Below are 26537 nucleotides of genomic sequence, written 5' to 3' on the forward strand. Positions count from 1 at the left end.
CCCTGCAACCCTACCCTCTGGCCTCACTTCCTTGGGGGAGGGGAGGAGGAGGAGATGACAAGTGTCATAGGTACTGTGAGAGGGCAGCATGGGGGCTGCAGGAGTCCAGAGGAGGGGTCAAGGAAAGCTTTGGGAAGAAGTGACCTCTGAGCTGACACTGGCAGATTCTGAAGTTCAATAAGCAAAGCTGGAGAGGAATGTTCCTGGTGGAGGAAGCAGCATATGCGACGCTAGAGCGTGAGAGAGACGTGGCAGCCACAGGGTGAGAGGGTGACTCTGGCTCCAGGGAGGAGGGTGACCAGGCTTTGCAAGGTTCCCCAGGCTCTCTTGCGCAGAGCGCCCGCAGGCCGTAGGCACAAAGCACAGGCATTGAGGCCAGCCACGTTCCCCAGTACGTGGAAGGCGTGGGGGCGATGCTGGAACCCTGGCGCACGCTCTCATCTGCCTAACCTGGGAGTAGGCTTAATGTCTGCCCACGCCAGCGGCGGTTTCCGTAGCAACCAACAACACCGGGTTGCCCGGGCGACAGCTACCGGGGAGGAGCGTCACTATGGGCTGCTGCGGGCGCCTGTTTGCTGTCCGCCACATGCGATTGGTCAACTCAGCCGGAGGGTCCGCCCATATCCCCGGGCCGCGCTCTAGGTGCTGTGCCGCGCAGTTCCGGCCTCAGTGCCAGCGACTGAGAAATGGGCGTAACCATGAGGGCAGCCTGCAAAAGGTCTGGGAAGGAGCAGGAGGAAGAGCAGGAGGAGGAGGTGGCAGTGGCCGCTGGGCGTCTTGCAGGGGCCCAGGAGGCCGAGGAGGGTTCGGGCGTTGATTCAGACTCGGACCAGGAGATGGAAGGTGCTCCCGGGCAGGGATGTGGGCAGGCCTGTCCCCTCACCTAGGGAGCTTCTCTGGCGGGGCTGGAGGGTGCAGGCTGGGGCCAAGTGGGCAAGGGACCCCTGTGCAGCAGGGAGCGCACCCCTCCGTGGGACACCTTCAGGACAGCCGGCGGCCCCTCCAGTCAGCCCTGGGCCCTCCCCACAATGCTCCTGGCGACATCAGGAGTTCCACCTTTAGAAAACGCCTCCAAAGTGAGTGATGTTAAAGCCCGCCAAGCAGTGTAAGAAGGCGTGTCCCACCCCAAAACAGGATCAGGGCTGGATTTTCCCAACCCACAGAACAACTAAGCTAATAAGTATATAGAACTTAGAATTGTTTCCGTTTCTTCCCCCATAAAATATTCACAAAACAACGTGCTCTGCAAACGAGTGGAAAAGACGCAGCGAGCACTTTGGCACGGAAAGGTTCTAATCCAGACAGGAAAGGTTCTAATCCTGGCTCTGCCAGGGTTCACTACTACTAGCTGTCTGAATTTAGGGAAAGGACTTGCTTTCTCTGACTTTCAGTGCCCCTACTAGCACAGGAAGAAATGCCTCTAGAGGGAAACACAGGCTGCAAGGTGACACGGGGCAGGGGAGTGGGCGACTGTGTCTGGAGAGGGATCCACATTCATCATCTCCCTGTCTCCTGTCAGGCATCTGTGGGCCTGGAGAACTGGTCAAGAACCCCCTCTACCTGAGGTCTTGCCAGGCCCATAGTGTTGTGCCCGCCTCCTGCTTTCTGCGTCAAGGGAGCAGCCCAGAGCTGAACCTGCAGCATCGTGGCCTGGGGCCCCAGGTAACCCTGGAGAGACCCTGGGGTCAGGCTTGGAGTGACAGGACCTGGGAGACAGCAGCCATGGGAGTGGCCCCTTCATGAGCCCATACCACACACTCCCCGGCCTTGTATGAGCGTCAGACATGTCCCATCCCCCGCATCTGGGTGACGGGTGGGATCAGGGCTATGACAGAATTCAGTGTAATGGTTGGGAGGTCTGCAGGGGGCCCCTAACCTGCTGCGGGGGGGCGGGGGGCGCGGGGCGGTCAGGGGAGGTTCCAGGAGGTGAGATCTGGGTGGAGCCTAGAAGGATAAGAAGGTGCCCCCTGGGCATATGGGAAGGAGAGGGCCTTCCAGTTGGAGGGCACTGTGGGGGCTGAGCCCTGGAAATGAGCCAGGGTAGCAGCCGGCTGTGTGTGGGGCCTTCGCCCCTGGGAAGGACCAGGTCCCTCAGGCCCCTCTTTGTCCCAGGGTGCTCGGGCTCTAGCTTCAGCACTGACGTCCAATCCCTATGTCAAGCGGCTAGATCTTCGAGACAATGGGCTCTGTGGGGCTGGCGTGGAGGCCCTGGCAGGTGCCCTGAGCAAAAGCAGCAGTATCTGTGGTAGGTGCTGAGCCTGGGACAGGTGGGCAGATTTGAGTCCTCCCTTTCCTGGGGGGTGTGGGCTCCTCCACAGCCAGGCCTTCTCACCTGGGGCCTGTTGGTTTTGCTGGGGCAGGGGACTCATCACAGGGTGTGGTGGGTGGGGGTGGAGTTAGACTCTCTATGGTGCCCCCAATGCTGGATACTACTCCTCTCCTGACCCGGCCCGCCCCCCACTCCCCTCTCCTCTTCTGGCCAGCATCCCCTGCATGTGGTGGCCTCCTATTCCCTAAATGGGTGAGAAAGTCTTCCAACAGAGAGGCAGGGGATGGGCAATGTGAGAAGGTGGATGGCTGGGTGGAAATGAAGTGGGGCTGGATGCAAATGCCACCTCTACCACTGATGAGCGAGGGGGCCCCAGGCAAGCTGCTCCACCTTGCTGAGCCTTAGTCTTTCGATCTGTGAAATGGCCCCAGCACTAGCACCTAGCCCTTGGGGTTGTGCTGAGTATGAAATGAAACCGCATTGAAGTGCTCAGCAAGGTGCCTCACTCACGTACGTGTTCCGTGCACGGCCACCGGGGCTGTCATTGCCAGTTCCCAGAAATGCATCGGTGAAGACTTCTGTGGGTGTGTTATATTGCTGCCCCGCATGAATCGTCCACGGGGTGCCTATACAGCACCGTGAAGTAGGAGGTTGGAACCCTTAGACAAAGAAGCTTGTTGCATGGAGGGGGGCTGGGCATCAGAGAAGCTGCCTGGGGCCCGAAGGGATGCATGTAGCTGATGAGAGGTGGAGTCACCATGCAAGCCCAGGATAGTCCAGCTGTATCGTCTCCTCCGCTGCCTCAGGCCTGCAGATTTGGGGGAGAGAGGAAAGTGGAAGAGGGTGGCGCCTGGCTTGGGATCCCACTGACTGAGGAGTGCTGCCAACTCCTAGATGTGGACCTGTCGGAGAACCAGATGGGAGCGGCGGGAGCCCAGGCGATCTGTGCTGCCATCACGGTGAACCCAACGGTGCAGAAGGTACGACTGGCAGGGAACGGCCTGGAGGAGCACGCAGCCCAGTCCCTTGCTGAACTCCTGCTGGCCCACACGGGCCTGAAATCCCTGGACCTGAGCTATAACCAGCTGAATGACCATGCAGGTACCATCCAGCCAGGGCCACTATGGGGCCCTGGAGCCCATCTTCCTGGGACAGGGCCGGGTGGAGGTTGGCAGCACCACTCTGAACATTCATACTCTGGCTCCTGTTTCCCATGTCGCACTTTGGCCGGCCGCTCTCCTACACTCCTTCCACACAGAACTCTTAATCCATTCCCCAGATTGCCCTTGCCTGCTACGGCATGTGCTGGGTGCTAAGTTAGCCACTAGTGACCTGGTTGTGAACAAAACAGAGTCCCTGGCCTCAGGGAACACCTATTAACAAGAGAATTCTCCCTAATTATTGGTGCAACAAAATAAACAAACAAGGCATGATTTTAGAGATGAATAGAGATCCCTTGCCTTAGAGGGGTGGCTGGGGAGGGCTCTGTGAGATGACATTTAAGCTGAAATGGGCAGTATGGGAAGGAATGAGCCATGGCAAGACCAGGGAGAGAGCATTTCAAGCAGAGGAACAGTGAACATGCAGGCTTCTTTCCCAGACTGATAGACACTGTTGTGACGGGCCTAGTGAGCCAGGAGAGAGGGGCTGCACTGGGAGCAGAAGAGGCAGTAGAGGGCTGCAGGACTATAAATCTTGGCAGATATGAATATTTTATTGCAAGTGCTGTGGAAGACATTGATGGGATTCCTTGATCTCACCACTTTCATGCCCCAGGGCCTTCGTACAAGGCTATCTGCTTTGCTAGGAGCATGCACTTCTACCTGTCCATCCTCAACCACTCCAGTCAAGTATAGGAATCACCTGGGACCCTGGGTTAGGAACCCAGATTCCTGGGCCCTGGACCTGCTGAACCAGAATCTTGGTGAGGCGAGGCCCATGCATCTACATTTTAATGGGTGCCCTAGGAGATTTGTCTGATCAAGAAAGTTTGGGAATTACTGTCCTGTCTCAAGCAGCTTCGAGTGGGGGTGGTACCAACCTTAGCCTTTGAGGATTAGCCTTAGAAGTTAAGTGCCAGAGAGCCTGTTTCCCTTCTAAGAAAATCATTATGAGAAGTCTGAAATTAAAAGAGAAGTTCAGGGACACCTGGGTGGCTCAGTCAGTTGAGCACCTGACTTCGGCTCAGGTCATGATCCCAGAGTCCTGGAATGGAGCCCCTCTGTCGGGCTCCCTGCTCAGCGGGGAGTCTGCTTCTCCCTCTCCCTCTGCCCATTCTCTCTCTCTCTCTCTCTCTCTCTCTCTCTCTCAATAAATAAACAAGATCATTTCCGACTTCCAACAAACAAAGTATAGATGTCCCCCTGGGCCTTCACAGTAAAAAAAGCAAGTACCAGAGAGGCAGCCAGGATGGAGAAGGCAGGAAGCTAAGGCCCTGGGAAGGCTGCGCAAATATGTGGCAGGGAGGTCTTCATCTCGGAAAAGGACAAACTCAGCAGGACCATTTTGTTTCCCCAAGTGGGGATCTGTGGGTGGGCCTGACTCCCTTGAAGGGTGAAGAGCTTGGGTCTCAGTCTCCCCATCTGACCCATGGCGAAGGTAGCACCTACCTCATAATTGGCTGCAGAGGTCGTGAAGTCCAAGCATTGGAATTTCAAGAGGCCAGTTCATGTATGTAGAGGAACCGTCTCACCTTCTAGTTGTTCAGCAAAGAAGGGGCTTCCCTACAAAGTGGGGACCACCACCCTCTCCTCCCAGCCCTAGAAGTGTCTGAGGAAGGGGGGAAATACATACCTGTACCTGAGAATCTTTGGGTGTCAGACCCAGTGCTGGGTTTGGAATCCAGAGTCCTGTTGTCAGGGAGGCAGCACAGGGAGTCCCAGTTGTCTTGCAGGGAGCTCTCCAAGGTACTAAAACATCTTGCTGCAGTGGGATCTGGCCAAGCAGCCTAGGTATTTTTCTTTGTTTGTTTAAGATTTTATTTATTTATTTATTTGTCAGAGAGAAAGAGTGAGAGCACAAGCAGAGGGAGTAGCAGGCAGAGGACGAAGAGCGCTCCCCACTGAGCAAAGAGCCCTATGTGGGACTTGATCCCAGGACCCTGGGAGCATGACCTGAGCCAAAGGCAGAGGCCCCACTGACGAGCCATCCAGGCATCCCAGCAGGCTAGTTTTTTGTGTATCTTCTTTCCTTCCTTCCTTCTTCCTTCCTTCCTTCCTCTCTCTCTCTCTTTCTCCTTCTCCTTTCCTAGAAAATTTATTTTTAAGTAAACTCTGCACACAGCGTGGGACTTGAACTCACAACCCTGAGATCAAGAGTCGCGTGCTGTACTGACTGAGCCAGCCAGGCGCCCCCGAGCAAGCTAGTTCTGCTCAGTTAGAGCATCTGTGTTTCCTCTGTGCCTTTCTTCAAACTAGCCTTACTAAAGCACATGAGGAGCTGAGACCAGGGGGAGGGGTCAAATTCAGATCCTTGAAGGACTCCCGGGCTGGTGGGAGAGACTGACCAGGCAAAGAGAGGTCATTGGACCAGGGTCTGGACGGATGGAAGCACAGTGAACATGGGGCCCAAGGCAGCACAGCCCAGCTGGGCAGACAAGGCTTCCTGATGCCATGAACCCAGGTTAGAAAGCAGAGGAGCTGGGGCGCCTGGGTGGCTCGGTTGTTAAGCATCTGCCTTCGGCTCAGGGCGTGATCCCGGTGTTCTGGAATCGAGCCCCACATCGGGCTCTTCCGCTATGAGCCTGCTTCTCCCTCTCCCACTCCCCCTGCTTGTGTTCTCTCTCTCGCTGGCTGTCTATCTCTGTCAAATAAATAAATAAAATCTTAAAAAAAAAAAAGAAAAGAAAGATGAGGAGCTGTTAGCCAGGTGAAGAAGGGGGTCAAAAGTTCTACCCAGGGGGACAGCCCAGACTCATGTTGTTGCTGGTGCTTTTGAGGACTGGGAGCAGATCAGACTGGCTGAATGCTGACAAAGTAGAGAGCATGGTGGTTGGGTGGGTCTTCTGTCCATTTTTACATGCTAAAAATTTTAAGGTTTCTTAGTCTGCACTGCTTCCTCCTTCCTTTCTCTGCCACGTGTACCTTCTTTCCACACAGCTGCACCAGCCTCATCTCCTCTTGTCTATAAACCATAGCACAAGCCTTCCAACTGGTTCCCAAGGTTCTCATCTCTGTCCCTGCCCACCTCAGTCCATCCCTTACGCCTGCCGCTAAGGAGCCCAGCTTGGCCATTTATTAAAGCCCTCCCTGCCTACTCACCACTAACTGGTTGGTGCCCCAAAGCCTTGGCTGAGCATTGAAGGCCTCTTGGCATCTCTCCAGTGCCCATGATTCCTACCTTGTTTCACTGGCTTCCTCCCACCCGCCAGGCCTGTGGGCATTTCCACAGGTGCTCCATGCTCCCTCGTGCCTCCACACATTTGCTGTTTCCTGTGTGTGTTCTCTAGTGTGCGTGCATCAACAGGTGGTGAGTCCCTCAGTCTTCAAGGTTATCTCTCTGTCCTCAGTTTCCCGACACCCCCCTAAGGCCGGGTTAGTCCCTACCCTATTCCTACACATCCCTGTTTGTAATCTATAATATCTCATATCCCATTAATCTGTATATACATTTGGACAACATGGATTTGAACTGCATGAGTCCACTTACACACAAATGTTCTTATAAATACAGTACAGTATTATATGTGTATTTTCTCATTTGGTTTTCTTTTTTAAGATTTATTTATTAATTTTAGAGAGAGGGACAGAGAGATATTGGAAGTGTGCAGAGGGGGAGGGGCAGAGGGGGAGGGAGAGAGAGAATCTCAAACAGGCTCCACACCCAGTGCAGAGCCTGGCAGGGTTCTCCATCTCACGACCCTGAGATCATGACCTGAGCCGGATGCTCAACCAGCTGAGCCATCCAGGTGCCTCATGATTTTCTCAGTAATATTTTCTTTAGGGGCGCCTGGGTGGCTCAGTCGGTTAGGTGTCTGCCTTCAGCTCAGGTCATGATCTCAGGGTCCTGGGATGGAGCCCCGCATCGGGCTCTCCGCTCAACAGGGAGTCTGCTTCTCTTTCTCACTCTCCCTCTGTGCTCTCTCTCTCTTGCATGCGATCTGTCTCTCAAATAAATAAACAAAAATCTTTAAAAAAATAATATTTTTTCTAGCTTACTTTATTGTATGAATACAGTGTCTAGTTGAACTTAAATTTTAAAAATTAAATTAAAATTAAAATTAAACATTCAGTATCTAATACAGGTAACTTACAAACTGTGTTAATCAACACTGTACGTTCTCACTACGGTCTTGTTTCTGGTCGACAGTAGGTTGTCAGTCATTGAGGTTTGCAGGAGTCAAAGTTATATGCAGATTTTCGACCGCACTGGGGTTTGGTGCCCCTAACCCCCATGTTGTTCAAGGATCAACTATATCTCCCCCATTAAATGTGAATTCCTTGAGGACCGGGCAGGCCCATATTGGGTTCAGCTTGGTGACTCTGCAGCCCAGCAGAGACCCTGGCACACCACGGTCATTAGTATCATTTTCTGAAGGAATGAACAGAATGAATAACACCTGTCTTGGTGTTTCTGAAGGGGAGATACTTGGACCAGCCCTGGCAGAAAATACAGGACTCACTGAGCTTAATGTAAGCTGGAATCACCTTCGAGGACCGGGAGCTGTAGCCTTTGCCCGGGGACTGGAGGTATGAACACCCCAGCAGCCTGTCTACCCTTCCCGCCTGTCCTACGGGGACAGGTCTCCCAGGTGCCAGCTCCCTGTCTTTACAGCTCTTCAGAAATGAGCCTTGGATCTTTTAAGAAGAGCTTAAAAAATATTTTGTGTGGTGACTTTAATTTTCCCGGCCCCATTTCGTGACTCCAAACCACGATGCTCACTCTCATGACGCTTCCCGAAGGGTCTACGGGTGAATGTTGCATACCTTCTCCAGATACTATAGATGTCACAGACGCTTGGCCGGTAGGGGACTCCGTGTGGTCTGGTGAAACGTGCTCACTGTGGGCATATGCAGACGCTTCTCTGAGGTGACACCCTGCGCCCTTGGGTCCCAGCACACACTCTCAAACATCCCACTCGCTTCCTTGGATGGTGTGGTTCATAGGCCTTGGGAATGGGTGGCTCCTAGCCCCTGTCAGGATGCCCCTGGTGCGGGCTACCTTCGTGGGGTTCTCAGGAAATGGCAGCAGCTGCCTTGCTCTGCCCACTCCCCCAGAGCTGACCTAGGGCTCTGGCTCCACAAGTGGGAAGTCAGGCTTTGTCTTCCCAGTGCAGCTACAAGCTCCTCCCTTCTCCCCATCACAGTGTCCCAACTACCCTTCACTGGAGCCCCTTTGGGATCCTGCTCTGTGCCTCAGAGTACCTGCCCTTGGGTCCCCCCACGTAGGCATGAGTCAGATCGCTGTGTCAGGCTCTGAGGGTCATCCACACCCACACCCACCCTTGGTTCTATGCTTCCAGTCATTCCATTCTCCTGGTCGCCATCTTTCAAGCCACAAGATTCTTACCTGGAACCTCTGACCTTCTGCTCTCAGTCTGTGTTTTTTGTACGTCAGGCTTCCTAGGCTCTGCGGCTGTGGTCCCTGTCCTCGTTCATGGGAAGTCTCCTGGCTTCACTCTTTTGCATTCCAGGCAAACATCTTCCTCAGAGTCCTGGACATCTCATACAATGGCTTTGGAGATCCTGGGGCATCTGCAGTGGGTGAGGCACTTAAGACCAACAACGTGTTGGAGGAACTCAACATGAGGTGAGGAGCATAGGATGGCCCCCGTGTCACAGCCTCCAAGTCCAAAGCCACCTGAGGGATCAGGGACTCCATGATCCTGCTGCTGTTTACCTCCTTACCTCCCAAACATGCCATCATCTACCCATGATGGCGCTGGGGCCACAATCCAAGAGCAAGCACCCAGCTGTGTCCTCCTCACTCAAGTTCAGCGTTGTACGTTGGGATCTCATAATTCCTGCTACATGGGTGGGGGCTGGGAATTGAAAACATATATATAAAACATCTTCAGTAGAGGGGCATCTAGGTGGCTCAGTCAGTTAAGTGTCTGATTCTTGATCTCAGCTCTCGGCTCAGGTCTCAATCTCAGGGTGGTGAGTTCAAGCCCTCCATTGGGCTCCATGCTGAGCGTGGAGCCTACTTCAAAACAAAACAAACAAAGAAAACATCTTCAGCAGAGCCTGGTGGGGGTGAGTGCTCATGCTCTGCTCAGCACGTGACCGCCGGGTGCCTGCTGAGTGTGAGCTGCTTCTCCAGGCCCCGGCAGCATCCCAGCCCTCAGCAAGGAGCCAGAGCAGGGACCGCAAACCACAGGGAAAGAAAGAGCCAGAAGCCCAACGGGTCCTGGACTGCTGTGGCTGAGCACTTCCCCCGGGAGGGGGCTCCTGGAGTGGGCAGGGTCTGCCCGATGCAATTCTGTCCTTCCCATGGAAGGAACTAGGGCCAGAAGAAGCTATGAGACATGCTGGAATTCGAGGCCAGAGCTGGGGTCTGCGAGGTCAGAGGGAAGAGGGACTGGCTCTGAGATGAAGTGGCCAAGAGAGGTGCTGGGGCCAGAGTGTAGGTCCATCTTGAGAAGGAGGAGAGGACGTGAGGAGGGAGCTGGGTGGTTTCCAGAACAGATAATGTCATGCTGATAGAAATGGGGTGCTCATGGGGGGCAGAACTTGTGGGAGGACCTGCTGAGCTTTGCGGGCCTGGGAGCCGCAGCTGACTCCACTGGGGGGAGGGGTGCTCTAGTGTGTTTGCTGAGTGATCTCCCTGCGCACTGGGAGCCTTGAAGCAGGGTCACCATCCAACCATTATCTACTGACCTGCCCAGGGTCCCTGGAGCATCAGTGGAGGCTGGAACGTGAAGTCCCACCAGGTGGATGCACGGGGCACACCAGCTGGGCCCCTGGGGCAGTGTGGCTCTGCACAGCCGCTCCGAAGGCAGCAAAATGCTTGTGTCTTTCTGTTACAGCAACAACCGCATCTCTGCAGTGGGAGCCTTGAGCCTGGGCCTGGGCCTCCGGGCCAATCAGACACTGAGGATTCTTGTTGTGAGTGCTAGCCGATGGGCGAGGCCCCCTATAAGTGTCCACGCAGATCCCTCCCCTGCCACATCTGTCCACTCCAGTGGGGTACACAGGGTCTAGAGCCCGGATAAGGGAGGGGGCCTCCTGCCTTCCTCTTGTGACCACATCTTTCCCTTGCCGTTCACTCACCCATCTCTGGCCTGACCCATGCGCTTCTTCAGACCTCTCCCTCGCCCTTCCTTCCCTCCCAGCAGTGTCACCCCACCTTCCAGCTGTCCTTACTCTTTCTCAGTCCACCCAGTCAGCCCAGGTGTACTGTTGGCCATGCTCAGACCTACCCGAGGCCTCATGTGCACACAAGGGGTTCCTTTCCTTCAGAGTTGCCAGTGGGTAGGAGAGGCGAGGCGGGGCTGAGAGCAGAGGACAGAGAAGGGAGTGTGCACCCGGGGGTGGAGCAGGCCCGTGAGGACCACTGTGCCCACAGCAAGTGCTCAGAGGACAGTACTGCCAGGTCCAGGGGGCACCCAGCCCTGCCTGGCTCTCAGCTCCCTCAGCTGGCAGAGGAGCCCTGTGTACACTCCCATCCCAGCCTGAGGCTCACTCCTCTCCCACCCACCCCTCCAACCCCACCCTGGCTGCAACCCAGATCTCTCTTAAGCTCTGGATCCCCATTTCCAGCCACCTGCTGCACAGTCCCCTGGATGCCCCATGGGCACAAAGCGCAACCTGAAGACATCTCTCTCTAAGGGCTGCCTCCTGTTGGGGGGAGGTGGGGGGCCTCCGCATGGAGTCAGAAGGGGGGCCCAGTGCTCACCCCTCCCTTTCTTTGCTGTGCCTTCCATCGTTCATCTCACATCCCGCAGAGTGCTCTGGCTACCTGCTCCCCTTTCTCACTTCCCCTCACGTTTTGTGGACCAGCTGGTTTCCTATCTCTGGCCCTTCCTTCTTACCTACTAGGTGATCTCTCTAAACCAGCAACGTGCTCCTGTCCCTCCTTGCTTGGCGTGTCAGCAGCTCCCCTTGGATAAATCCAAGCTCAGCAGTACATCGTTCACTGCACACTGGGCTCCAGGCTCTGCCACATCCCCTCTGCCTTCCACCTGTGAATCTCATTCTCTCACCCAAGCTGCTCTCAATTTTCTGCACATGGTGCAATCTCTCTCCTCTGCTTTGCTCTTCTTGCTCTTCTTGCTGAAATACCCAGCGCTGCGCCCCCCACCTGTAAAGTCAGGGCAGGTGTTTTAACCCCTGCCTATTTTTACCTCCCAAGGAGAGCCGATGCACACTCTCACTGCACCAGTATTTCCATAATGTTTCCTTCCTCTCTTCCCCGCGATGGGTGAGCTGTTTAAAGGCAGGGATGTGCCCTGTGTGTCGGTACCTTTGGTGCCCGGCACGGAGTTGGGCATGGGGGTGGGGGTGTTCCGCCAGTGTTTATCCTGGCCCCACAGGCTCACCAAGGGCATTCTGTCAGTGGAGACAGCTTCTGAGCTGAGACAGTGGGGCTGTCCTGAGTCACGTCAGTGGGTATCAAGAGTCCCTCCTTCCCTTTGGAGTTGCTCCACCAGCCTCCCTGGGCTTGGGTTTTCTCAACTGTGTGTGTGTTTCTCAGATGTCCAGGAATCCCATGCGAGGCGAAGGCTGCTTTGGAGTTCTAAAGTCTGTCCGGGATAATCCAATGTCCAGCCTAGAACTTCTGGATTTCTCTGTAAGAGCTTTTCATAAATCTCATCTGTTACCCTCCCAACAGTCCCCTGAGTTATCATTTAGAGGAAGAAAGTGGGGATTAGAGAAATAGAGTGCCCTGCCCACATACTTAGTGTGGCTGACTCTGAGTCCCACCTCCGGCCTGACTGTAAGGTCACAGTGCCACTCCTGACTGGGGGGTACCGCCATGGTCTCACCTCCAACCCCTGCCTGGGTTCCTCATTGGCTGAGAGAGAATCGGTGGCTGAGAGGACAGGAAGCTCGCTGTTCACTGATGTTTGGATTTGCACATTGAGTACTTGCAAGGCCCCCCCGGGCCTGTTCTGTCTGCAGGGGGATCATGGTGCTGGAAGATTCATTCACGTGGCCTTGAGAGAGCTTAAGACTCCTTTTCATTCAATTGTGCCTTTTTAATATAGAAAATTAAAAGTAGTTAAACATTAAAGAGAGAATCCTCAAATATGAGTTATTAAAAGGACGTCTAGTCACACATCACTGCTTATTCTAACCCCGGTTGAGGTCAACCCAGATTTAAGTCAAAACCGTTCCAGATGCATGTTTTTATAGTTCTAATCCTTCAGGCTTGGGACAACTGATGCCAAATGGCCTCATTGCTTCCTTCTGCCTGCCCGGTTTCTACAGCTCCAAAGCCAGAGATTAGCTTGCCTTGACCTTGTTCCTCCCGCTCTGAGAATTCCTGTTAGCATTGGCTTTTATCACTAAAAAAAAAAAAGAAAGAAAGAAAAAAAGAAGAAGAAGGGGCACATCGCTGGCTCAGTCAGAAGAGCATGTTGTGAGTTTGAGCCCCGCATTGGGTGCAGAGATTACTTAAATAAATATTTTAAAAAATAAATAAAGGAATGATATATAAAAATGTTCTGCAAATATATGCTCATTCAATATAACCTCTGGTTATTTTTTTTTTAAGATTTTGTTTATTTATTTGACAGAGATAGAGACAGCCAGCAAGAGAGGGAACTCAAGCAGGGGGAGTGGGAGAGGAAGAAGCAGGCTCATAGTGGAGGAGTCTGATGTGGGGCTCGATCCTATAACGCCGGGATCACGCCCTGAGCCGAAGGCAGATGCTTAACCGCTGTGCCACCCAGGCGCCTCAAAACCTCTTGTTATTATCAGGAGCTTTTAAGTAACGGAAACACCACAGAGGTGAGAATCAGATAGGCCTGGGACCAAATCCTGAGTCATCAACATGGGATCTTCTGAATTGAAGAGTAACACTAGTCTAGATGCAATATTCTATTTTCCTGTTCCTTAACTGTTATTAGTCTAATCTCCCCAGCCTAGATTTTTCCCTCAGCTGTAAGGGAAATACTTCTTTTTTTTTTTTTAAGATTTTATTTATTTATTTGACAGAGAGAGAGAGCACAAGCAGGGGGAGCAGCAGCAGAGGGAGAGGGAGAAGCAGGCTCCCTGCTGAGCAGAGAGCCTGATGTGGGACTCGATCCCAGGACCCTGGGATCATGATGTGAGCCAAGGCAGACGCTTAACTGACTGAGTCACCCAGGCGCCCCTAAGGGAAATACTTCTGAATCCTGACAGTTCATGTAAAACCCTTCCCAGGTTTCAGCCTCGTCTTTAGGTGAAATGGGGCTACAATCTTCCAGCCAGGCTCATTGTGAAGAGGGGATGAGCTAACAGACCCCACAGAAAAGGCCTGTGTAGAGAAAGACCCCATTGGTGCTAGTATTCCTCCCCTCACTCCCCTTGCTTTTCATTTGTTATTGAGGAGTAATGTTTATGCTGAAGAGTGCACGTGGGTCAGGGCTGGGAATGTCCACAGACGGAACACACCTATGCAACCAGGCCCTAGACCGAGAAATAGTGCAGGCCCCAAGGAGCTCCCCTGGAGCCACTTCCCTACTCTATTTTCATGGTTTGGGGAGTAATGACATTGTCATCCATTCGAGAGAAGCTGCCCTAAGGAGTTTCTTCAATACCTTGTGGTCTAAGTAAAAAAACAGTGAAGTTCTCAAAAGGTGGTAATGTACTGCCTTGTAATGGGTTTCTCCTCAGGATATCCAAGTGGACAGAGAGTTCGATGACCTCGCCAGCTCAGTGAAGGTACTTCTTCCAGTGCTCCATGTAAAGACTGCTGCCCACAGAGTAGAGTACGAAAAAGTTACTGCCGGTCTTCAGCCCGTCCCTACCAGCGTCTGTCCCTCCGGGACTGTGGTGTGAGGCTCCTCATCTCACATTGGCCACTTCAGCGTCAGCATCGAGGGTTCTTGGCCTCACGATGCCTTATTAAGACTTGTGTCTGCAGGGAGTCCCCATGTCAACTGGGCGGTAAGTCCTGTGGAGCTTGTGTTGATGAGGTCTCAGACACATGTACCCTCCTCTCCATCCTGTGGCCTCTGTTAACGCAGAGACTGGGTCTTCCTATGCTCACTCTAAGTTGTGTAACTTGTACTATGTGCTACATATTGAGCTGGGTATGGGGTCAGAGATATCCAAAGTCCCTACTTTGGTGACCTCAGGAGACAATGAAAGTACAAATTCGACTTGCCAGAATGCAAACTAACACAACTTTTTTGGAAGGCAATTTATCATTATGCACCAAGAGCCTTAAGACTGCTGTGTTCTTCGATTCAATGGTCTGGTTAATCTGCTCTGTAGAAATAACCAGAGCTGCATAAAAAGATTGATGCCCAGCGATGTTCACTGAAATGCTGTGTATAATAGGAAAATTGGAAATAATCGAAATGCCCACCCACAGGGCAATGGTTAACTACGATTTGGAAGTCTGCAAACATTAAAAGCCAAGTGTTCAAAGAACATTTAACCATTTATGAAAATGCACATGATTAATGTTAAGTGAGAAAATCAGGATAAAAAAATCACATGGTTTGTTTGTTAGTTCCTCAAAAGAGTAAACATGTAGTTTATCATAGACCCAGCAATTCCAAGAGAAATGAAAACATATGTTCACACAAAACCTTGCACACAGATGTTCACAGCTTTATTCATAATATCCACAAAGCACAAATGTCCACCCACGGATAAATGGATGAATAAAATATGGTATCCCCATACAATGGAATACCCCTAGAATTTGGCCAGAAACAGGAATGAAATGTGGGGTGATGAAATGTTCTAAAACTGATTGTGGTAATGGTTGCACAACTCTGTGAATATACTACAAACCAGTGGATTGTACACCACTTTCAAATTGTGGGGGCGTGCCTGAGTGGCTCATTCAGTTATGTGTCTGCCTTCGGCTCAGGTCATGATCCCAGGTTCCTGGGATTGAGTTCCGCATCGGGCTCCCTGCTCAGTGGGGAGCCTGCTTCTCCCTCTGCCTGTCTCCCAGCTTGTGCTTTCACTCTCTCTCCGTCAAATAAATAAATAAAATCTTTAAACACTAATAATAATAAAATAAAATTGTGGGTCGCCTGGCTGGCTTAGTCTGTAGAGCATGTGACTCTTGATTTCTGGGTTGTGAGTTCAAGCCCCATATCGGGTGTAGAGATTACTTAAAAGTAAAAAATATTTTAGAAAATGGGTGAATTGTATAGTATGTAAATTGTATCTCAAGAAAGCTGTTACCAAAACAAAACAAATCATATTGTTGGATCCAAATTGTGTAAGAAACACGTATAAGTGTATATATGCAGGAGAAAAGACTGAAAAAACCCTGACATATTAATAATGTTTAGCTCTAAAGTATGGGTTTGGGGATGATTTTAATTTTTTTCCTATTATTCTTCATTTTCCACACTTTCTATGCTGAATATGTGTTACTTTCATAACCAGAAAAAGAATAGTACTTTAAAACGTGAGGCCAAAAAAAAAAAAAAAAAAAGTGAGAGATGCCTGGGTGGCTCAGTCATTTGAGCATCTGACTCTTGATTTTGGCTCAGGTCATGATCTCAGGGTCCTGGGATGGAGCCTGCCGTCAGACCCCCACCCCCACCCTGCCCCGCTCAGCGGGAATTCGGCTTGTCTCCCTTCCCCTCTGCCCCTCTCCCTGCTTGTGCTCTCTCCCTCTCTCTAAATATTAAATAAATGTTTTTGAAAAATAATAAAATGTGGTACAGGCTACAATTCAATTATGTATGTGGTTTGTTTGGAGCCCTGAGAAAGGAGGGTGCTATAGACTGAATTGGGTACCCCCCCAATTCCTACGTTGAAGCCCTAATCCCCAATGTGACTGTATTTGGAGATAGCAGGTAATTGATGTCAAATGAGATCGTAAGAGTGGGGTCCTGATCTGATAGGATTAGTGTCCTCATAAGAAGAGACACCAGAGAACTTGCTCTGTCCTCCCACCCATGTAGGCTTGAACTTACATGTTCCAGAACTTGACCTTGCACTTCTAGCCTTCAGAACTGTGAAAAAATAAACTTCTGTGCTTAAGCTACCCAGTCTGTGGTGTTTTGTTATGGCAGGTGAACTAAGATAGAAGGATTCACTCTCCTGGGGAGAAGAAGCAGGGAAGGTTTCTCCGGGTTTCCCTGGCTCTCCCCTGACCTCCTTCCATCTCCCTCCTCCCCGCTGCCAAAGCTGCCTAAGGTAAGACCTAATCATACTATTCCTATGTTCCCAAGGCCTACAGAAAAATTCCAGCCCCTCTATCTTGTGTGCCCCATTGCAGGGGTTGAGTTCTCCATTCTTCTCTAAGGACTAAGTAAGAGTCCGTTCTAACACACTCTAGGGAATCGCCAGAAAGGGTGTTGCATTCGGGTGATAAACCGGGAATAAGCCAGAATTCCTCTTACCCTGCTTTTCTCAGAAATAAATACACATGGGATCCTAAAGAAAGTTGAGTCAGTCTTTACAGAATGGAAGAATCAGGCAATTGTTCCATAGTCCCCCAAAAGGGACACTGAGCTCCAACCCAGCTCTTGGGGGTCGTGGGGGAGCCTGGGGTATACCCTTCCAGTCCCGTGTCCCTAGAAACCCAGTTCACATTAAAGAAGTAATCAAATCCTGCCTGGTTCCCAGGTGCTGGATGGCAAAGGCCTTTGTGCACCAGAAAAGGGGTGGACAAGAAAGGGTGTGCAGACTTTGGGTATAAAGCTGACATCCATCTTATTAGTTTAGATGAAAGAACCATCACCAGAGGTCATATCCTTCACAAGCACAGCTCGGCGGGCTAGGGAATGGAGTAGGCCTATCTCTTGATAGGAATGCTTACTTATTCAAAGGACCATGACCCCACCAGTCTACTCGCGGAACAGTCACTTAAAAGCAGCTGATCACACTACCCCAAACACACAATCACCACATGTACCTAATGCAATTTCTAACCTAACAAATATGTTTTTCAGATTCCAAGTCTCCTGAGATAGGGCACACTTCCGCGGACCAGAGAAAGCCACCTCAAGTAACAAAGTAACATCTGTGAACGTGATTTCATGGGCCTCCGATCAACAGCGTCCGCCTTTTCGGGAGGCCCCTGACCCAAAGCTTGCCCTCAAAAATCCTCACTTAGAAACCATCAGAAGTTCAGGACTTTGAGCATTGGTTTCCCGTTCCCCTGTGCAGCACCACACCAATAGTCTACCTTCACGGCAAAAGTGCGGCTCCAGTCTTTTTCGGGCTTGCTGGGCATGGGGTGCAGCAACTCTCCTTTGGATTGGTTACAGGTAGATGACGCACAGACCTCCGCGAGGTGGTCATGTTTGCAAAGACCTGAATCAGGACCAGGCAGATGAGTGGGCCCGAGGCTCCAAGCGAGAAGGCGACACAATCTTGACTTGAAGCCATTTGCACGCTGGCGACTTACATGCATGAAAATGTCCTGGGCCCACGCAGGGAAAACCGCGGCCACTCCAACCTCAAGGCTAAAAATGCACCAGAACGCTCCGCCTTTGTCGAGGCGGTAGCCTTCCCGCCAAAGACGCATCCAATCAGAAGGGGCCATACTCCGTGAGTCAAGCAATAGCCAATCGGAAGCGGGATTCCAGGCCTCGGTCCGCCCCGAGGCGCTGAAGACCAATAGGGGCCTAGGCAGCGGCGGGCCAATCCCCCTCCGTGTGCGCAGTGCAGCGGGCGGCAGTTGGGCGCGTGGCGTCTCTGGCGGCAGTTGAGGTCGAGTAGCGGCGTTGGGCAGCAGCTGAGCTCACCATGGTAAGGCCCCGGGGCCTGGCCAGCATTGGCAGGACCCCGAGCACTCTTGGTCTGTGGACGCCCAGGCGGGAGAGTGGGCGAAGTCCCCCACGCGAGGCGACAGGATGGGGCAAGACTGGGACAGACGCCGGAACCGGGGTTCCGTGGGGGGCAGGCGTTGGCTAGAAGAGAGGGCTGGGGTGGGCACGGAAGGCCCGGGGCCATGGGGACGAGCAGATGGTCGTCCTCTGGCTTGTCCTCTGACTGTATTGGGCCCCGAGGGCAGTAGCGACCTGCATCGTGGGGGTCGGCAGGTGCAGGCGGCTAGTGAGAAATTGTGCCTTTAACGAGCCAGGGTGGCAGCTGGATTGTTGGGTGGCCTTGACTCAGTCTCTGAGGAGCCCGGCCATAGTGATGGCTTCCTGACGACTGTAGGACGCTTCTCAGACTTTCGGGTCCCAGGACATCCGTCCAGTATTATAAATTAAACAGGACTCCCAAAAAGCTTTTGTTTATGTGGGTTACATCTATAGGCATTTGTCATGTTAGAAATTTAAAACGAGAAACTTTAAAAATATTTGTTCACTTTAAGGCAACACACGTTACCATAAATGACAAATACCCAAGTCAGAATAGCCATAGTTTGTCAACTCTTTGTAGCAAAATAACATTCCATGACAAAAGCAGCTGGTTCACATGGCAACTGAAAACACACACAAGTACCGTTTCTCAAGGCAGCTGTGTTTGAGCAGGTACACAAGTACTTTATGAATATTTTCCATTTTGTCACAGTTCTTGAGGATGGAGACTTTATTTTTTTGTAGATATATTTATTTTAGAGAGAGTGTGTGAGGGGGGTAGAGGGAGAGAGATTCCTCAAGCAGACTCCCCCATGAACACAGGGCTCGTTCCTGGGACCCTGAGATCATGACCTGAGTTGAAATCAAGAGTCAGACAGATGCTTGTGATGCCTGGGTGGCTCAGTCGGTTTAGCGTCTGCCTTTGGTTCGGGTCACGATCCCAGGTTCCGGGGATTGAGTCCTGTATTGGGCTCCTTGCTCAGCGGGGAGCCTGCTTCTCCCTCTGTCTGCCCTGCCTACAGCTCCCCCCACTCTTGAGAAATAAACAAAGTCTTTAAAAAATAAATAAATGAAATTTTTATTTTTATTATATCTTTTTAAAATTTTATTTATTTATTTGACAGAGAGACAGCCAGTGAGAGAGGGAACACAAGCAGGGGGAGTGGGAGAGGAAGAAGCAGGCTCCTAGCGGAGGAGCCTGATGTGGGACTTGATCCCAGAATGCCAGGATCACACCCTAAGTGAAGGCAGACGCTTAACGACTTCGCCACCCAGGTGCCCCAATATAAATGAAAATTTTAAATCTGCTTTAAAAAAAAGAGAGAGACGTTTAAGTGACTGAGACACCCAGGCACCCCGAGGTTGGAGAATTATAAAATCAATAATCATTTTTGCTTCATTGTGAACATTCTTAAATGAGATTGATCTTTTTTTTGTCTTATTACTGTGAGTGCATAAATGTGAAAAATCTAATGAACACTGGGACAGTTTGGTGCCACTACCCCGATTTGTGCTCAAGCACGAGCAGTTGTACCCACCTCTAATTATGCACCATCAATGCAATTGTGAATATGGTGAGAAGGCCTGTCACCTCAGCAGTCCCAACTATGAAATTGCTTTAATTTCCATGTATCCTGAACAGGTGTATGGATCTCTAGAGGCCTAGGAACTCCAGATAACTTTGAGGACTGTTGCTGGGTAGGGGTTCAATAGAAACAATAGATCACTGACAGGGGGAAGCATAGCTTTATTGTAAAGTAAAGGAATGAGGAGAGCAGAAAGTCTGCACATTTGCTGGTTGGAAGCTGAAGCTTCTAGGTAAGTAGGGAACAGGGTTATCTGCCCAGAACATGAAGAGAGCAGTTGGGCCCGAGCTTGAAAAGAACAGAGGAGGTTTCAAATCATTTTTTCAGAGAGTAGATAAAGCTGACTCAATAAATGTAAGATTTTCATGAGCCAGGTAGGTTGGCAATGAACTTCTAATGGCTTTCTGTTGAAAGCCAGGAATGATTTTCCTGACTGCTTTTGATTTGTTTCATGGGTTGGATAGTAAGATGAAAGTGCCCTTGCCGATCACCTAGCACGTCAGTCCCTCCCCTATTTTGAAGATTTTATTTATTTATTTGTCAGAGCGAGTGTGAGCACAAGCAGAGGGAGAAGCATGCTCCATGCCAAGCAAGGAGCCGGATGCAGGACTCTATCCCAGGACCCTGGGATCATGACCTTAACCGACTAAACCACCGAGGCATCCCACGTCAGTCCCCATTTTGTTAAAGAAGAAATGGAGGGATTTTCTCAGGGTACAGAGCTTACTGTGATCATAGTGGGGCTGAGTGAATAGAAAACCAAATCAGGCATTTTGTGCAGTACAGGCTGCTTGGATTTAAGTAAGGCAAAGTGCACAATCTGGATATGCAAATGGTGTGATTGGGTGGATTCCAAGACTTTGCAGAGAGTTGATGACTTCCTTCTCTGAAGGGAGTGAGTTCATTGTCATTGGAGAAGTTCTTTCTGGAACTGCATGCTTCCTTCTGGGATAGATTCTTGGGGGATTGCAGCATAGTGTGAACCTCTGTGCCCCTAATTTGAGATTTGATGCTTGTGTAATAGAAAACAGGACTTCAAGTTCTTGGTGTATTGTGCACTAGGATTTAGGGTAGATGGGACACTGAATTTCATTTGATTTTCCTCTATGTATTTGTGAGGATAATGTGTCTAAAATAGAACAAATAATGAATGACTGTACAGTTAGGTTCCTGGCAGGAAAGGTATAATGCAGTGAGAATACGTACTTTGAGGAGAATCTTTCAAAAGGTACTATCTATATAGCTGTGGGCAGGGTCTAAGGAAACCACCAAAGGCAGTGCAGTGTTGTAGCATTTGTGATGTCTGGTACCCTTTAACGCCCATCTTGGAAGGTGAGGTGAGGGAGTGGTTACTGGAAGTTGAGAAGGCGGCTTTATGAAGAGCACTGACTGCTGAAAGTTTGTGGTCTTAATTAACACACTCAAGGAACCCATGGCTTTCTGGCAGGGAGGGAGCCAGGGAGTGAGCACCCTAACCTCCCAGTCTCCTGCTGATGCCTGCCATTGGCTAAAGCAACCAGAAGCCAGGGACAAGGAAGCCCTTTTGATGCAGTCCACGTGGGCCAGCATTCCTGAGCACAGACCTAGATGGAGAAAAAGAGGGTAGATGTAGACGGGTAGATAGAAGACACACATACGGTGACCGGTGCCACTTGAACCGTGGTGACCCGTGTCCCAGTCCACTTTTCCTCCCCTAAGTCTGTATTACCTGTTACCCTGTCTTTGGACAGGACACCATCAAGAACTAATATTCTTTAGATAGTAACTATGACTAGCCATAATGCGGAGTTTACTATTGACAGTACGTGTATATTAGCAAATACTTTTGTACAGGGGTTCAGTCTGGCACTTAGTACCTAGGGTGGTTTAGAGCATCTCAGTTTTCACAGTGACAAAAGGGTCACATAAGCCCTCTGGGAAAGGCTTGTAAAAGCTTTAGACACTGAAACATACATATATATGTTACTGCCGTATATATGTTTTTCATGCCATATAGTGCTGATTGCCTTGCAAACAAGGAGGTCTCCATGTTTGTGTTCTGGTTCCCAGCGCGAGTGCATCTCTATCCACGTGGGGCAGGCAGGTGTCCAGATCGGCAATGCCTGCTGGGAACTGTACTGCCTTGAACATGGAATTCAGCCTGATGGTCAGATGCCAAGTGACAAAACCATCGGCGGTGGGGATGACTCCTTCAACACGTTCTTCAGCGAGACTGGGGCTGGCAAGCACGTGCCCAGAGCAGTGTTTGTGGACCTGGAACCCACCGTGGTCGGTCGGTACTGGGGCACTTGGGCGGCTTTCCTGGGACAGTGGGAGGGCCTCCTGAAGCCCCGTCCACGTCCCCTGTGCTCCTTTGAACCCTTCCACAGAAAGGATGGGACGTGCAGGTATAACCCTGTGGCTGTGTTAGGTGAGAAACTACAGGGTTAGTGCTTCAAGGCTCCTCATTTAGGAGAACCTAATGTACAGAAAAAAGAGGGGCTGGTAATAGACTCACTCGTGGCCACCTCAGACCCAGGCAGGTGGTTGCATAGACCCCCCCACCCCCCGCAGGGTGCCTGGTCACGGCTCCCTCCTTAACCCTGTGCACATGGCCATGCTGGTGCACAAGAGTCGTGACCTGCATCTTAGACACAGAAGGTAAATAGAGGACATTCCTTGGGATCCTCCAGCTGAGAAGCCTGAGGTGGTGGCCAGGGAGAGCTGCACAGAAGGGCACCTTTCAGTGGCCACCCAGGAGAAGACAGAACGTCAGCCCAAAGTCTGTGAGACGCAGGCCCCCTAGGGTGCCCTGACGGGACTGCCTGGCGGAAGTCATGCTGACCTGGTGACCGTCTAGTATGTCAGGGCTTTTTAGTCACACTCTGACGTAGCTACAGTTGGGGAGAAATAATCACGGGTGTGCGGGTGTGAGCGCATCCCCTTCTTTGGGCACCAGTCAGAATGGACCTTGTACCTCCAGTTGACTTCACCTGCTAGAGCCACAGGTCGCCATTGTGGTCTGCATGTGACACAGAGACGTTTGCCGTAAGACACTGATGCTGCTGACCGCAAGGCACAGCATGTGTGTGGTAGATGCAAAGGGTCCCCGAAGCCCTCCCCCTCGGTGGGCTAACAACAGGCCTTAAAGACCCGCGGCCCACGCGTCCTCTTTGCAGATGAAGTGCGCACGGGGACCTACAGGCAGCTCTTCCACCCAGAGCAGCTGATCACCGGGAAGGAGGACGCAGCCAATAATTACGCCAGAGGCCATTACACCATCGGCAAGGAGATTGTCGACCTGGTCCTGGACCGGATCCGAAAACTGGTGAGGGGGCGCCGAGAGGGCTTCCTGTGGACGTCGCCCTGGATGGGAGGGTAGGCGGGGATGGGGACCGGGAGGTCACTTTGGCCAAACCCCAGGCCAGAATCTTGAGTCCACGTCTTCCTTCACGGGTGACTTCAGTGCAGCCATCGTCCATCCATCTTAACGTCTGCTTTGCTTTGCTTCTGGGTGTCACGCGTGTGCGCTGCAGACGATTTGAACGCGTAGCGTCCTGCAGAGCAAAAGAGAAGTGACCGGGTCATTGGAGGTCAGGGGTGTGGCTTCTGCAGGCACTGACCCACGGTTTGTGATTTCTCTCAGGCGGATCTGTGCACGGGGCTGCAGGGCTTCCTCATCTTCCACAGTTTCGGGGGCGGCACCGGCTCTGGGTTCGCGTCTCTGCTCATGGAGCGGCTGTCGGTGGACTACGGCAAGAAGTCCAAGCTGGAATTTGCCATTTACCCAGCCCCCCAGGTGTCCACGGCCGTGGTGGAGCCCTACAACTCCATCCTGACCACGCACACGACCCTGGAGCATTCCGACTGTGCCTTCATGGTGGACAACGAAGCCATCTACGACATATGTCGGCGCAACCTGGATATCGAGCGGCCCACGTACACCAACCTCAATCGTCTGATCGGGCAGATCGTGTCCTCCATCACGGCCTCCCTGCGATTCGATGGGGCCCTGAACGTGGACTTGACGGAATTCCAGACCAACCTGGTCCCGTACCCCCGCATCCACTTTCCCCTGGCCACGTACGCCCCGGTCATCTCTGCCGAGAAGGCCTACCACGAGCAGCTGTCCGTGGCCGAGATCACCAATGCCTGCTTCGAGCCGGCCAACCAGATGGTCAAGTGTGACCCTCGGCACGGCAAGTACATGGCCTGCTGCATGTTGTACAGGGGGGACGTGGTCCCGAAAGATGTCAACGCAGCCATCGCCACCATCAAGACCAAGCGCACCATCCAGTTTGTGGATTGGTGCCCGACTGGATTTAAGGTAGGACTGGGCGCTGTGCAGTGGTTTTACCTGTCAGCAACAGCAGACCGAGCGCAGAATGCCCTTTGTGGGGCATACCCCCGTTCCTTGGCAGCCAGCCCCTTGGTCATAAATTAGTGAGCCAGAGTGAGAATTTATTCATTGGTGCGTTTTGAACTTCCTTCCTGAGTTATCACACTGTATACCTGTGGTGAGAATTTTTTTTAACAGAACAGGAAATTTTGGAACAATTTTTGTCCTTTTCTTTGGGTGGTGAATTAGAGTGTGGAAATGTAGTTTGGATTTAGAAATGTAGACATTTTCAAGGCATTTTGATAGTTTATGTGGATATTTGAAATTGGGGCATTACTATAAACATTGCTCTCACTAAAACCTACTTCATTCCACAGGCATATAGAAATTAAACCCAATTTAAATGTCCCATGCAGTGTTTGATTTAAAGAAAAACCTTGATGAATGTTTTGGGGGGAAAATGGCAACATATTTATTTGTCTTTTGGTAAGCTCAGCAATGTTGGCCTGAGTTTGCCTCCACCATAGTTTGTACCAACCTTCCATTTGATACAAGATAGGAAATTTGCTGTCACTTTGCAGCTTTGTCCAATACTTGAATACTAAACCCTGTCAGTGTTTTCCATATGGTAAGATGGGCTTCTCTCTGCCTTGCTTTTCATGCCATCTCTGCTGGCTCAGACCTCACTGCTTCCTTAGCTAGCACTTTCTACTCTGGGATCAGGGGTCGGCACGGTTGGCAGACCAGCCACCTAATTTTATAAAAAATATTTTATGTGAACACAGCCACACCTGTTCATTGGTGTGTCATTGTGGCTGCTTTTGTACTGTATAGACAGAATTAGTAATCGTGACCGAGACCATGTGGCCTGCCCAGCATAGGATATGTGCTGTCTTGCCCTTCATAGACAATGTTTGCTGAGCCCGGTTCTAATTGACCCTGTGTATTGCTGCCGAAAGCTCTGGTCACATTGTCCCCTGGTTTGGGAACTTGGAATGCCTCCCCTTTGGTCCCAGCCCTTGAATATCCCCTCCTTTCTCCTACTTACACACACATAGGCCACCTCCTGTTGCAGCGGTAGCTGACCTCTGACAGCGTTCCTGTCGTCCTGTGATGCACAGGCTGGCTCACTCGATGGGAAACGGGGGTATGATCTCCCCTCGTGATAAAACCTTAGCGCTCTGACTCGAGTGGAAGAGGTCTCAGCTACAGAAATGAATCCCCATCTGTGGAGAAAATAATATGTGAAAAATAGAAAGTAGTATCCCTTTTTAGAAGAAACAGTCCTGTTACCTGAGCATGTCCCATGGCTCAGGTTCTGGGATACAGCCCTTCAGGCAGCTTGGGCCTGAGCCAGGCTGGCCAGCTCCAGGGCTCTTTCTTCCCCATCGTCCTTGTGTAGAAACCAGCAGCCTGCTCACCTGACACCTCACCTGGCATGAAGAAGGCACCTACATGTCTTCTGTTTCCATGAAAGCAGCCACCATTTCTGGGTTTGACTGAAGCTTCACAGACTGCTTTCTTCCCCTTCTCTCGCAGGTGGGCATCAACTACCAGCCCCCCACCGTCGTCCCCGGGGGGGACCTGGCCAAGGTGCAGCGGGCTGTGTGCATGCTGAGCAACACTACCGCCATTGCTGAGGCCTGGGCCCGCCTGGACCATAAGTTTGACCTCATGTACGCAAAGCGAGCCTTTGTGCACTGGTACGTGGGGGAGGGCATGGAGGAAGGGGAGTTCTCTGAGGCCCGGGAGGACCTGGCAGCTCTGGAGAAAGATTATGAAGAGGTGGGTGTGGATTCCGTGGAAGCAGAGGCCGAAGAAGGGGAAGAATACTGAATGGGAGTGCACCTGGCAGCCATCCCTTTGTATCGCCCCCACTATAACGATATGTTTACCTATTAAAGTTTCTGTATTGAAGCATCGTTTCCCTTGTGCTGCACCTTGACAGAATTCCCGATCCAGATACTCGCCTTTTCCAAGTGCATTTCCAGGAGAAAAAAACATTTTCCTCTCAGAAAAAATTAAGCATGTTTAGTTACTACTTTTCCCCTAGAAAGAAGGCTTCAAAAGGCATCGCTGAGGGAATTAGGAAAAATGTTTTGGTTTTTCTTAAATCTTTCACTTATTCTTGATGGTCCTTTGGAGAACGGAACAGTAATCTGTTTTTTTTTTTTTTTTTTCCCCTAAATGTGGAGTGGCTACTTTCACCCAGTCTTGTGGGAGGGTCCAGGGAGGCAGCCCCACCCTAGTGCAAAGTCATTTACTGAGGCTGTTTCCAGCAAGGCCTTTGTTTTTGGGATTTTTTTTTTTGTTTTAAATCTTTTTCTTTTTTTAATCTATTTGAGAGAGCGAGGGAGTGAGCACGAGTGGAGATGGGGGGCAGAGGGAGGAGGAGGCTCCCTACTGAGCAGGGGGCCCAAACTGGGGCAACCCAGGACCCCAAGATCATGACCTGAACTGAAGGCAGATGCTTAACTGACAGAGCCA

The 26537-nt window shown here is 51.3% G+C and overlaps 2 protein-coding genes across 2 annotated transcripts; both read left to right on the top strand.

Annotated features, from left to right (window-relative positions):
• The first annotated feature begins 62 nt into the window (after positions 1 to 62).
• LOC123778913 (leucine-rich repeat-containing protein 74B-like) lies at positions 63 to 15187 on the top strand. Its single transcript, XM_087857534.1, has 9 exons — positions 63 to 1076; positions 1520 to 1662; positions 2113 to 2245; positions 3164 to 3370; positions 7847 to 7956; positions 8901 to 9016; positions 10236 to 10314; positions 11903 to 11998; positions 14029 to 15187. The coding sequence occupies exons 1-9, from the start codon at positions 860 to 862 to the stop codon at positions 14191 to 14193; spliced, it is 1266 nt and encodes a 421-aa protein (XP_087713660.1). The 5' UTR covers positions 63 to 859; the 3' UTR covers positions 14194 to 15187.
• A 2566-nt stretch (positions 15188 to 17753) lies between these two features.
• LOC123795654 (tubulin alpha-3 chain) lies at positions 17754 to 25929 on the top strand. The gene is made up of 5 exons (XM_045802553.2): positions 17754 to 18087; positions 21782 to 22004; positions 22891 to 23039; positions 23358 to 24038; positions 25590 to 25929. Exons 1-5 carry the CDS (start codon positions 18085 to 18087, stop codon positions 25884 to 25886), a joined length of 1353 nt encoding a protein of 450 aa, XP_045658509.1. The 5' UTR covers positions 17754 to 18084; the 3' UTR covers positions 25887 to 25929.
• Positions 25930 to 26537: the final 608 nt, after the last annotated feature.

The sequence above is a fragment of the Ursus americanus genome, chromosome 30, assembly GCF_024610735.1.
Source record: "Ursus americanus isolate L20-20 chromosome 30, mUrsAme1.1.p, whole genome shotgun sequence".
Lineage (NCBI taxonomy): Eukaryota > Metazoa > Chordata > Mammalia > Carnivora > Ursidae > Ursus > Ursus americanus.